Source organism: Geotrypetes seraphini, chromosome 8 (genome assembly GCF_902459505.1).
Source record: "Geotrypetes seraphini chromosome 8, aGeoSer1.1, whole genome shotgun sequence".
In the NCBI taxonomy this organism is placed as follows: domain Eukaryota; kingdom Metazoa; phylum Chordata; class Amphibia; order Gymnophiona; family Dermophiidae; genus Geotrypetes; species Geotrypetes seraphini.
The window spans coordinates 80,171,599-80,185,494 of NC_047091.1; the positions used below are offsets into that span (position 1 = coordinate 80,171,599).

The window sequence follows — 13,896 nt, forward strand, 5'->3', positions numbered from 1 at the left end:
TTTCTCCTTATTGCATGGCCAAGAAGATAGGAATATAACCTGTACAGAGCAGCAATCACCACTTCAAATGAATGCATGGATAGGTTTATCATATTTGTGAAGACAAAAAAGAGGACGCCTGATCCTGGCCCCTCCCACACACCACCCCTGGCCCCACCTCTACCTACCCCACTATGCCCTGCCCCACCTTGCCCTGTACCCCATTCCAGGACCAATATCTCTATTCTCTATTTTTCCTTGCCCTCTCCCCATAGTACTGCATTTCTTTCCCCCTCTCTGAATCCACCATCTTTTTCAATCTCACCACCCCAGTATCTGCATCTCTTTCCCTCTTCACCCCCAAAACTCCCCATGGTAGCATCTCTCCCTGTCCCCTAGCCATGGGTGCTTCTCTCTCTCCTTCCAAACCCCACCCCGGCGGTGCTTCTATTTCCATCTGTCTCTCCTTCCCCACCCCACCCCCCAGTGGGATCTGCACAACCTCTTTCTCTACCTCCAGACTCCCCACCTACCTCCTACTACTACTATTATTAATTATTTCTAGAGCGCTACCAGACATAACCAGTCACAAAGACAAGATAGACACCTAACATGGTGCCAGGGTGTCGCTGGTGCTTTAGGGGATTATTTTTATTTTTTTTTTTTCACCAGTGAATTTTTTTGCCAGTTGTATGAGAGTCATGGTTAACAGAGACTTTACTGTAGTAACCTTTACCTATAGAGTAGACTAACTCAGCTATCACATTACTTTATCTTAAATTAATAATTTTGTTTTTATAACTTTCGTTTGGCAATTTAATTTTTCTAGTTGTGTTGATCCCAGTCTTTGTTTATTGCTTTCATTTGTCTTAAGTCTCTTGACAGGGTTTCCTCTCCATTATATCTACAGTATCTCCAACATTATTTTTTTTTTTTCCTTTCAGTTTTCTTCCATTTATTATTCTGCCTCCCCCCAGAATTCATTCATTCTTAACTATCTAGTCATGTCTCTCTTTTTACTGCATCTACCTATAGCTTTCCATCTCTTTCCCTTACCATCTCTCCCATTCTGTCTTGTCTCATTCCCCAGTCTTTTACTAAATCTTCACTTCCATCCAGCAACTCTTATCCCCTCCTTTATCCGCCTCTGGCTTTTTCTTTTTTGCCACCTCCTTTTCCATACAGTGCCTGCCCTCTCTCTCCCTCTTTCCTCTTCCATATAACATCTCTCTCTATCCCCTTACTCAGCAGTCCCCCTCCCCCTCCCGTCCTCTCACCCATTGCCATCCAACATCTCTTCTCTTTCTCCCCTTCCGTCCAACACCTGCCCTCTCATAGTGTCTTCCCCCTTCATTCTGCATCTCCCCATCCCCCCACCTCTATCTCTCATATCTCTTCTCTCCCTAGTATCCCTACCTTGGAATCATTAGCAGAAAAAACCCCAACAACATATGGGGCCATATTGTCTGAGCATGGCTACTAGATGTACCAGTCTTGCATCCTCCAGATGAAGCTTTCATCGGAGAGGGCAGGACCAGAAGAGCCAGTTGTTGCTGCTGTTCTTGAGAAGCAGCAGCAGTGGTGAAGATGGCAATGAGAGGGAGGTGAGGAAAGAGGTGTTTGGAGCTCCTGCCGCCATGTCTGCAATACCCATCAAAACCCAGCTTTTCTGTGGCTTTAAGACTCTGCCGGCCAATTGGAAAACTGGCTAGGCTAGCTGAAAACCAGCCAGTTGGCAACCTAAAGCAGAGCAAGTGATTGTCTTGGGGAGGGGGAGGGGGAGGAGTAGGAATGAAGAATGGGCAGCAGATGCAAGAACTTTATACGAAGATGGGCAGACCTGGTGGTAGGTGGAGGTCAGTATGGTCATGTGCTACTATCTCAGCCTTTTGGCTGGAGGTCAGATGTTATTTGGAATCTTTGGTGGGTTATCCACTCCCCTCGACGGTGGAAGGGATTATTTTTTTGGCTGCTGGCCATCTGGGTGGACTCTCTGCAGGTGACAGTCTGCTTATTCGTAAGGGTTATATTGTGGGGAAGAAATGCATTCTCAATCATTGGCTCCAGGACTCCCCACCCACTATCTGGTATTGGCGCAATAAATTCCATCTTTTATTGGTCTGGGAGTCCATGTCCGCTCGGTTTTCTCGTTCCCGGAGTAAGCTTTTCCTGTCCATTTGGGCCTCCTATTTGGACACTTTACCCCCTCTGATAAAAAGCCAGGTGGTCAATCGATTGCGGAAGCCAGTAGTCCCTTCTTTGCCAGTGGGTTGAGGGTGGGGTTTGGGGGGTGGGGGTGGTAGGGGGGTATTTGGGTTGGGGGAGGGTGGGCGGGGTGTTTTTTGGGGTATGGATTGGCGGGGTCCAGGCTATCAGAACACAGGCCTGGACTCTCCTTCTATTTCGGGTTCTTCTGTGGGTTGTTTGATACTGGTTTTGTATTGGAAAATGTGATTTCTGCTTATTGCGTGTATTTTATCTTGTGAATAAACAGTTTATACAAAAAAAAAAAAAAAAAGAGCAAATGAGCAGCAGGACAGCTCTAGAAAAGACAGCTAGAGAGTGCAGATACTTTGTGTATGTTTCTGTGAGTACAATCTCGTATATAAATAAGGCTTCCCTTTGAAAATCTGGGCTGGAATAGAGAAGTTCACTGGTACAAATGTACCTATGCACATACAAGTGAAAGGAATTTTTATAGCCTAGGGCATTTACTCCAGGATCTGCTAACTTGTGTTACCTGGGCAAATTCCTTGGAAAACTGTCCTAATAGTCCTCTGAAGCACCAAAGGAAGCAAAATATATTTCTTCTTCCATTTGTGAAGCTTTTTTCACATGTAAAACTTATAATGTAAATTTATAGCTCAGACACATTGCCTGTGAATCTCACTCTTTGGGGCAGTCAGCCTTGGCATCTCTGATTTGTTTCTGAAGCAATGGAGAGTGGAAATGACTTGCCCAGCTTCCTTGGTTTTCTTTCTGCTGCAGAGCTGCCAAGTTATCCAAGAAGGAGACTTTTTGGCCAGTCCTGTTTTTGAATTTATATCCCAGTTCAGTGTGCTATTTGTAGTCACCTGGCCTGCCAGTAGATCTTGAGGACCGGACTTGGGCAGCCTTGCTTTAGACCATTTAAATAGTCTTAAGAAAATTATGCATACTTTTTTTTTTCTTTTTTTAGCTTATTACTACAGTGTCCATTCCCAGGCAGAGTGTCAAGAGAGACAACAGAAAAAGGCTGCCTTTCCTTCTAGGGAAAGCTTTGAACACCAAGCATCTGTAAATTTCCAGAGTGAATTCAGTGACCGTAAGATTAAAGCCAGATCCAAGGAAGCTGCAGGATCTGATTCAGTTTCTGAAATCAACGTGAAGCTGACAGAGGATGGTTGCAGTCACTGTGACATTGCAAAGCCTGAGAAGAAATGCCAAAGCTTTGGAATGTATGTGGATGTGAAGGATTTATGTCCAGAGGATGCTTTAGCAGGAAAAAAGGGAGAGCAGTTATCCTGGACTAGGATGTCATTGCATGAGAACTCAGTCCAAAACAGCCCAGAGCAGCTAATATCGCATGTCCTTCAACAAAAGACTTCAGGATTAATGGTGGAAAAGCAGGTTTTGCAGTCAGAGCTGTTGGCTTGGAGACTAAAGCCAGATTGTGTAGTGGCTGGATTAGATTCACAGCTAAAGGACCTTTTGGAGAACAGCTGGGAACAGAAGCAGGTTGCTGATAGAAATGCTGGAGAAGCCAAGGACTTAAATATACAGGCACTGGTATTGGAAGGGAAGCAAACCAATTGTGTAATGGAACTAAAACACATGAAAAATAAAGAGGTGACCCAGGAGATGAGCAAGGCTTTGAGCGAAGAGTACCCAAGGCTTTCCGAGCAAATATGGGGTCAAGGAACTGTAATCATCCAGACAGGAGTAACTGAGCAGACCCTGGAAAAGAAACTTGACCAGGAGCTGGTCAGGCAGAGCAAAATATTGAGCATGCAAGATTTTGAAAAACCAAAAGGCAAAAAGTTAGAAGATACCACAGAGAAACTCCATCTGTCAGAGAGCAAAACTTTTCTCTTTCAGAAAGATCAAGGAGAGCATGAAGAATGTGGAACTATAGTAGGCCATCAAGATGATGAAATACATTTTCTATGTGAGAAATTACTAGGCTTGGAAGAACAGCTTAATATTGAGAGTAATCATCATGGCATGGTTTCTGATGAACCAGCAACCAGTGGCACTCAAGTCTCTATTGAAGAACCAGCCCAAGAACATCCAGCTTGTCTAGTGGAAAAGTTGAAAGCTCAGTACAAAACCCTGTGTTCAGAAGATGAACGAGCCACAGAGCCTCATTGCAGTGTGGGCAGACTTCTAGCCGCTGCCTGGACCCATCCGCTTACGCTAGCTTCAGAGACCATGAGTGACAAAGAGGAGTTGCCCACTGTAATGTTGAATGAGACAATAGCAAAAGCCCCAATAGCTTGCATTGAAGCAGAGAATCTGGATATCCATAAACAACTGTTCTGTATTCCATCAGGAATCGGTGATCCTCATGAAACGTTAGAAGAATATGCAGTTTTGAGCACCAGAAATATGACTTCTGAGAACTGTAATGACTCTCAGGATGAAAGTTCCAAGTTGGTTCCTGCACTTGAAAAAACTGGGTATACAGATAGAAAAGAAACCTTGACTGCAGATCATAAAGATTATTCCAGCATCCACAAAGTTACTGCGGATACTGGGAGTGATGCTGAGTTAAGCTCACTTCAGGAGTTCTTGGTGGGACTTAGAGATTTCACCAGACGACAAACACATCCAGAATGTTTTGAAGAAAACCAAATCTATATCCCAGTTGGAAAACAACTCGCAAGTGTCTGTCAAGAAGAAAATATCGGAGCCAAAGAGAAAAGAGACCTGCAGATGGCCTTGAAGGAACTTCTGGAGAAGATACTGGAGGCTGAGTTCAGTGCTTTCCAAAGCATAGAGATGGATGTCCAGACCTCTGCTCAACAGACACAGAACAGGGTTGGCCCAGGAGCTGCAATGCTGAGTTTTCTGCAGCAGGTATGTTTATCCAAAGTCTTATTTGGGTTCTACACAGTAGGCAAAATCTTTGTTGATATGAAAAAAGCAGCAGTCTCCCAAGGGTCCTTTTGGTGCAACCCAAGCTTTCCATTACTGTTAGCATTAGCCACTTGCTAGTGCTTTGTTGGTGGCAATGAACCTCCTACTAAGACTTGTGGCCTAGAGGGAAAAGGTTGAATTCCATTCCTTATGAAACTTCAATTGGTTTTCCAAGTCCTGAGATTTAGGCTTCTCCCTCTTAATGCTGACTACCCATGTCCATAATCCAAACTATATGACTGGGAAGGGCAGATAGCTGATTGTTAACCTGATTCTTCATACACTTCCTGATGGTGGTAACCCAGAGAGTGAAAGCAGCTGGGTTTGACTGAATGTCTTGATTATTTTGCCTACAGGTGGGGTGTCATGTTGTGCCCATACCCTGAGCTAAGAATATAGGGTCACATAAATGTGCTTTAAATGGCAGGGGTGGCTGTGTGTACTATATTTAGGACCTCTCCTCCCAGCTCTAGCAGCAACGTGTGTCATCTGATTCCCTTCTCAAGTATGCTGGAAGCTCTCTCTAGGAATACTTGGCTGTAACAATTCTGATTTTATCCCCCCAGCCCCCATCTTTCAGCCTTGAACCTATAAAGCCATTTCTAGCTGGGATCTATAAATTCTGTTCTTGTTTTCTCCCCAGCTCTGTGTAATGCACACAAGGGTCTCGGATATTCTAGAAGGGAATAGGTGGTGTGACCAGCTGGAGATTTGGGAGAGGTGGCATCGTGGTGAGGAAGATGGTAGAACACTTTCCAGTAGTGTTGAAAATGAGCTGAGATCACAAGAAACCATGAAACTAGAACTGCTCTCTCAAGGATCTGGGGAACTGGAAGAAGAAAGCCTCAGGAAATGTAATAGAGACTTTAACAAATTCCATGTGCATGATTCCAGGACCACAGGTATGAGTTCTGGAGGAGAGAGATATTACAGAAAGGTTTTCAGCTATAAGCGAATAAATGGTTAATAGAATACCTCTTAAGAGAACTGACTCACAAGTGTGGCTGGAGTGCATTTCATACCTGCAGACAGAGCACTTAAGAGCATCCCACCTTAATGTAAGGAAGACAATATATGCCAAGCAGATTGAGCAAAATTAACCATTCCAAGTGCATGAGTCTAGCAGAGAGCCCTGCTGTGACCATGTCTTACAGAGTATATCAATGGGTTGATTTATCATAATGTGATGAAAAGCCAGTTACTATCTTTCTCCACAAGGGGATGCAGGCACACTTCATGATAAGCCTTTTTAGACTTCTCTGAGCCTGATTGGGGGTTCTTATGCTTATGCTAATGTTCCTCTGCAGTCAATCAGATTTTTCCTTGGAAAGGATTCTAGAATGTTGCCCGAGTAAGATCTGGGCTTCAGTGTCTAACTTATATTTTTAAGATTTTAGTTATATTTCATTTCATTTTGTTGGTTTCTACTTTATTTTGTTTCTTTCATCTACCTTATTTATAGTTTTTACAGGGTTCTGTACTTTTTTCTTTTAATTTTCACTCGGGCGAGTCAGAAAACATCTTGGATAGGAGGAGTTTGACAGTTATAAAATCACAGCATAACTGTCTACTAACCTAAAGGCCTGGAACGGTTAATTTTCAACAGCGGCCCCTTCCTACCTGCGTGTGGTGACTGGCAATCGCTATGGGGAGATCATTGCTGGAGGCGGGACCAGTGGAGGCATGGTTGATTGCCTAGGATGGGGAGGCGTCTGCTCTCTCATTGGTGAGGAACTGGTGGTGTCTCCGGATCCATGGAGTGGGGCCTTGCCATGGTCTCCTCCCAGTTGTCCGCCGATGGAGGCAGAGTGCTGTATTCTTCAGTAGCTGCCCATGAGCATCCGCCATCCACCGAGAGCAGTGTGACCCGGCATTGGATTGTTCTATTTCTGTGCTTCTGCCTGGAAGCAATGAGTCGTGGGCTGCAGCAGCTGGAAAGCCCAAACTGATATCTGTCCCATCTGGACTTTTGCCGTTGGGATTACCGTATTTTCTCGCATATAACGCGCGCGTTATACGTGGTTTTTACGTACCGCGCATACCCTTGCACGTTATACGCGTGAGCGCGTTGTACAAAATTGTTTTTACATAGTTCCCCCCCCCGACGTCCGATTCACCCCCCGCAGGACCGCTTGCACCCCCACCCCGAAGGACCGCTCGCACGCACTCCCACCCGCACCCGCACCCCCACAGCCTCCCGACCCCCCCCCCCCATCATGTAGAAGCTCCTACCGGTGTCCTGCTGCTTCCTCTTGGCGGTCCCGACACCCGACACGATCGGGGCAAGAGGGAGCTCAAGCCCTCTTGCCCCAGCCAACCGCGGCACACCCGACACGATCGGGGCAAGAGGGAGCCCAAGCCCTCTTGCCCCAGCCAACCGCGGCACCCCCGACACGATCGGGGCAAGTGGGAGCTAAAGCCCTCTTGCCCCCCCCCTCCGACTCCCCGACACGATCGGGGCAAAAGGGAGCCCAAGCCCTCTTGCCCCGCCGACTCCCCAACTCACCGACAATATCGGGTCAGGAGGGAGCCCAAGTCCTCCTGGCCCTAGTGACCCCCCTCCCCCACTAGTTGTTCGGGCCAGGAGGGAGCCCAAACCCTCCTGGCCACGGTGACCCCCTACCCCCACCCCGCACTACATTACGGGCAGGAGGGATCCCAGGCCCTCCTGCCCTCGACGCAAACCCCCCTCCCCCCAACGACCACCCCCCAAGAACCTCCGACCGCTCCCCCCAGCCGACCCGCGACCCCCCTGGCCGACCCCCATGATACCCCCACCCCCCTTCCCCGTACCTTTGTGTAGTTGGCCGGACAGACGGGAGTCAAACTCGCCTGTCCGGCAGGCAGCCAACGACGGAATGAGGCCGGATTGGCCCATCCGTCCCAAAGCTCCGCCTACTGGTGGGGCCTAAGGCGCCTGGGCCAATCAGAATAGGCCCGGGAGCCTTAGGTCCCACCTGGGGGCGGGGCCTGAGGCACATGGGCCCAACCCGACCATGTGCCCAAGGCCCCGCCCCCAGGAGGGACCTAAGGCTCCCGGGCCTATTCTGATTGGCCCAGGCGCCTTAGGCCCCACCAGTAGGCGGAGCTTTGGGACGGATGGGCCAATCCGGCCTCATTCCGTCGTTGGCTGCCTGCCGGACAGGCAGGTTTGGCTCCCGTCTGTCTGGCCAACTACACAAAGGTACGGGGAAGGGGGGTGGGGGTGTCGTGGGGGGCGGCCAAGGGGGTCACGGGTCGGCTGAGGGGGCGGTCGGAGGTTCTTGGGGGGGGCGGTCGTTGGGAGGGGGGTTTGCGTCGAGGGCAGGAGGGCCTGGGATCCCTCCTGCCCGTAATGTAGTGCGGGGTGGGGGTAGGGGGTCGCGTGGCCAGGAGGGTTTGGGCTCCCTCCTGGCCTGAACAACTAGCCGGGGGGGGGGTCGCCAGGGCCAGGAGGACTTGGGCTCCCTCCTGCCCCGATATTGTCGGGGAGTTGGGGAGTCGGCGGGGCAAGAGGGCTTCGGCTCCCTTTTGCCCCGATCGTGTCGGGGAGTCGGGGGGGGCAAGAGGGCTTGAGCTCCCTCTTGTCCCGATCGTGTCGGGGGTGCCGCGGTTGGCTGGGGCAAGAGGGCTTGAGCTCCCTCTTGCCCCGATCGTGTCGGGTGTGCCGCGGTTGGCTGGGGCAAGAGGGCTTGAGCTCCCTCTTGCCCCGATCGTGTCGGGGAGTCGGGGGGGGGCAAGAGGGCTTGAGCTTCCTCTTGTCCCGATCGTGTCGGGGGTGCCGCGGTTGGCTGGGGCAAGAGGGCTTGAGCTCCCTCTTGCCCCGATCGTGTCGGGGGTGCCGCAGTTGGCTGGGGCAAGAGGGCTTGAGCTCCCTCTTGCCCCGATCGTGTCGGGGAGTCGGGACCGCCAAGAGGAAGCAGCAGGACACCGGTAGGAGCTTCTACATGATGGGGGGGTCGAGAGCCTGTGGGGGTGCGAGCAGTCCTTCAGGGTGGGGGTGCGGGTTCGGGTGGGAGTGCGTGCGAGCGGTCCTTCGGGGTGCAGGTACGTGCGAGCGGTCCTGCGGGGGGGGGGGGGTGAATCGGGCGTCGGGGGGGCATCAAGCTTTCAGGGTGGGGACAGGACTTCAAGGGGGAGAGGAGAGTCGGGGCGGGCGAAAGGAGAGTCGGGGTGGCCAGAGGAGAGTCGGGGCGGGCGAAAGGAGAGTCGGGCCAGAGGAGAGTCGGGGCGGGCGAAAGGAGAGTTGGGCGGCGACGGGAGAGTCGGGCAGCATGCGCGGTATACGAGTGTGCGCGGTATATAAAAATTTCTGTACATAGATTTGTGTTTTTCGCGCACTATACCCGTGTGCGCGTTTTACACGGGTGCGCGTTATCTACGTGAAAATACGGTGTTTAAAATATGCTGAGGCAACAGAGCTGCTTCAGGAAATTGGACTTCTGTCAGACTTATTTAATTTTTTTTTTCCAGTTTATGAATTATTTTAAATTGTAGTCCATTGTTTTTACCCCTATTGTTTTTATTTTATTAACTGAATTTCCCTGAATTCTATTGTTTAACGGTTCCTCCCTTCTGTTCCTTTTTACATATTACTTTAATCATTTAGATATCATTTACATAGAAGGTTCTCCTGTTTGTAAAGTTAGGAATTTCTATGAAATATTCTGCTTACTTCTCTCCTCTCCACTCCTGCCTGCCCTCCATAGTCCTCCCTACCCTCTTCTAACCCCTTCCTCTGTAATGTCACCTAGAGCTTGTATAGGTATGTGCGACGCACAAATGGAAGAAATAAATAAATAACAGCTCTCCTCTCCCCCTCACCACAAGTAGGCAACATTCATAAAATAATAACAAATAAAGGGAAGAATCATTATTTTAAGCCCTCCGGAACTAAAAATTTTAAAAAAATAATCAAAGAAGAGCTTGCTAGTTCGAGCTGTCCCTCAGAAGCATTGCACCTCAGACCCTGTGGCTATGGTATTTTTAACAGCTGGCTCTCTGCTTTCTAACCCTCCCTTCCCCCTTGGCCCAGAACAGACACTGGGAGAGGAGAGTACATGACTTGACCTGGACCACGAACAGAAGCAGCTTCCCTTCTAGTCATGCCAGGAATGCAGGATAATAATCCACCAGGTAGATCAATGGTTGCTTCTTCATCTTTGGAGTAATCTCTACATGGCCGGTAACTGAGATTACTGTTCCAGACAGCAACTTTAATGACTTAGGAGGAGGATACCAAACAGGGCCCAAAACTTCTTTATGGATCTGAGAGTGGTGCTGCCCTGCTTTAACGTAAGCCTCTTGGAGTAGTGGATGGATAGTTAACACATTGACATAGCCAGGACCCACTATCTCTTGGCACTTTAGGCCAATCTCCTATCATTAGTACTGATGATGATTGAAATGCTGTCCCTTCCTTGATCTTCAGGACACACTAGTGCCATTATGGGCATGGTTTCTTGAACCACTGTGATTTTCTCTGGAAATTCAACTTCTACTATCACATAACCTTGGTATGGGTAGTTGCTTTCACTGATGCCCCATATGGCCAAGCCCTCTACAAGGTGTAGAGGCAGATGCCTCAGATCGGCATTGTACCAGTCAACAAAGATGATGGTGATCTGTACTTATTGATGAACAGTGCCTTTGCTGGTTTCTCTTCTACTTTCATAGCGATTACCAGTGTGGGTTCAATCAATCCTTTTGGTATGGTAGATACAGAATCTGCAGTGGACACTGGTTTGGTATTGGAGCTGTTTGCATTGCGGGTCCCCAGGCGCTCCTTAACTCGATCCCTCTGGAGTTTCTTGCAGCTTGGTGGACTTAGTCCTATGTGGGGCCCCATGTCGCACTACAGCCAGCGGGATTTCTGTTTTGCTATATACCTTCTATATACCTGTAGTCAGAAGTAGGCCCAGCCATTTCATATCTGGGTGATATTTGAGTCTCCCAGTACTTCTTATCTTTCTCAAAATTATTTCTCTGTGGCTCTTTCTCTTGTGCAATTGTGCCTTCAGGGGTCCAGCTTCCTGGCACAGCTTGGCCACTAGGGTCTGCAAATCTTTCTCTTGGTCCATAGTCACCAAAGTAGCCACTATTTCTCTCTTAACCTTTAGAATAGGCATAGCACTATCCTGTGTCCTGAAGGAGGCTTTTTTGTAATTGCCTGATAGACTGTTAAGCAAGCCAGTTCATTCATCTGGGCAAAAGACCTGTCAGGCAGTTCAGGGAGTTTCTCAGCCCCTACCAAATTCAGACTTGCTGCCTCTATTACTACTATTACAGCGCTGAAAGGCATATGCAGCACTGTACTTTGACATTTAATAGACGGTCCCCGCTCGGAAGAGCTTACAGTCTAACTTGGACATGACATGACATATAAGGTTGGGGATGCAGAACCCAAGGTGAGAGGAGTTAGGAGTTCAAAGCAGTCTCGAAAAGGTAGGATTTTAACTTGGGCTTGAGCATTACCAAAGATGGAGCCCCGCCGTAGGGATTTGGGCTTTTAGTTCCAGGCATACGGCACAGCAAGACAGAATGGACAAAGTCTGGAGTTGGCAGTGGAGGAGAAGGGCACAGATATGAGGGACCTACTGGCTGAGCAGAGCTCACGGAGCCAAGGTGGGAGGGGGGGGGAACATAGGAGGAGATGTGAAGAAAGATAATGAGGGGTTACCAAGTGAATGCATTTGTAGGTCATTAAGAGGAGTTTGAATTGTATTTGGAAATGGATGGGGAGCCAATGAAGTGACTGAGTAGCTGTAAAATCCCAGAAGGCTTTGTTTTCCTCTCACGGTGCCTGAGGTGCATGATCGTTCTGTCTGCATGGGGGGCATCTCTTACTAGTACCGGTAGTTCTATCATAGTTGTTCTTGAGGGTGCAAAGCCATCCTTCCTGACAACTCTCCTAAGCAGAGCTTCTAGTCTCCAGAGATCATCTGAAATTTTTTTTCTCCCTCTTTTTGACATGGGCTTCTAAATCGAAAATGCAAGTCAGGCCCATTTTCTGCAGGGCTAAATATGGTTTCTAATGCTTCTAGGCAATCCTCAGTTGAGGCATGGGAGTTTTCAGCTTACAGCCTCCAAAATCTGTAGAGCTGGGCCCCTTAGTAAGGTTACCAGACGTCCGGATTTACCCGGATATGTCCTCCTTTTAGAGGACATAACTGGACAGCTTTTCAAAACCCGGCACTTTGTCCAGGTTTTGAAAAGCTTCCAGCTAGGAACAACGTTGGGACAGCATGGTAAATTTAGTGCATCTGGACCTGTGTCATGAGGTCATACACATAGGCTAGTAATTTTTCCTGTGTGGAGTAGTGCTGGCCAATTTGCCGATTCGAATCGATTCACAGATTCATGTCTGTGAATTGAATAGATTTGTTGTCTGAGAAAATTGGACTCACAGAGTCAGCGAACCCCACCTGCTGAGACCTGACTTACCTATGAGGCTTCCTAAAACAGCAATGGCAGCAGCACTTTGAAAGGGCTGCTTCGTGGCCTTCCCCATCAGGTCCTTCCCTCTGCTGTGCCACTGATGATGCCATCGGTGATGTGGCGGAGGGAAAGCCCTGGGGGGAAGGCCATGAAGCAGTCCATTCAGAGAGCTGCTGCTGCTTTAGGAAGCTTTGGAGGTATGTCAGGTTTCACAGTGGGAGTAACAGTGGGGTGCTGCTGCTCAGGGGGAAGGGAGGGGAGGAAAGATGCTGCATATGGAGAAAGGAGAAAGGAAGAATTGGGGGAGAGGAGAGGAAGGGAGAGATGAAACAAAGAGGTAGAAAGGGGTGAGAGGGAGAAATCCTTCATATGATGGAGGGGAGAGAGACCTGCATGGAGAAGAGAGAGGGAGAAATGTTGGACAAAGGGTGGAGGGCAGGAAGAGATGGTACATGGAGAGAGAGAAAGAAATGTTGCACATAATGAAGGGGAGGAAAGGAGAGATGCTGCATGAAGGAGAATAGAGAGGTTTGACTCAGGGCACAAGGCAAGCAGAGAGAGAGATGGTAGACAGTGGGAAATAAACAAATGTTGGATATGATAGTGGAAGATGGGAAAAAAAAAATTTTATTTTCTATTTTATGATTACAACATATCAGGGCTGGTGTTAGACAGTGAGAGGCAAATTCTATAAAACGGTGTCCCGATTGCAGGTGGCGGTAGGCATCATACCACTATCTAACCAGCCAATCGGGACGCATGTAAAAAAAACCACCCTGAGGCAGGCTGCCTACATTATAGGCGTTTTCATGAACCTAAGGAGGCATGTAGGGCCACTTAAACATGCCCAAGGCTAGGCGTTGGTGTAGTTTTGCCCAGAAGTGGCCTTAAGCGAGCTTAGGTATCCAAAGGCATCTCTTTAGGGCCACAATAGCGCCTGAAAAGTAGGCCAGCAAAATGCTGGTCTACATTTCAAATAGACATGATCGCTGAGCCGATCGTGGCAAGGGAATCTCCCTGCCACGATCAGTTTAGTGGCCGCAGCAGGGACCACATGTCAGGTCAGGTTTTCAGGATATCTACAATGAATATATATGAGATGGATTTGCATGCACTTCCTCCTTGAGATGCAAATTATCTCATGCATATTTATTGTGGATATCCTGAAAACCTGACCTGCCTGTGGCTCTCCAGGACTGGAATTGCCTACCGCTGGCTTAGATCATTCTGCAACTGATTTGACACCTCAGTCAGATGGTTTTACATAATTTCTTCTCCTTTTGACTGCTACAGACTACAAGCAATAGTAATAAAACCCTTAGCATGCATGCACACTTCAAACTTGGTGGATCTGTGGTGCCGTGCCCGCACATGTACAGTGCC

General features: G+C 48.5%; 1 protein-coding gene across 3 annotated transcripts in view; it reads left to right on the plus strand.

The window, feature by feature from the left end:
• The window catches only part of LOC117365786 (centromere protein F-like), a 73,296-nt gene that overhangs the window by 30,849 nt on the left and 28,551 nt on the right, over positions 1–13,896 (plus strand). For all 3 annotated transcript variants that reach the window (XM_033956610.1, XM_033956611.1, XM_033956612.1), the window contains exons 9-10: positions 3,158–5,037; positions 5,741–5,999. In XM_033956610.1, the coding sequence (XP_033812501.1) occupies positions 3,158–5,037; positions 5,741–5,999 (2,139 nt within the window). The remainder of the gene's footprint in view (positions 1–3,157; positions 5,038–5,740; positions 6,000–13,896) is intronic.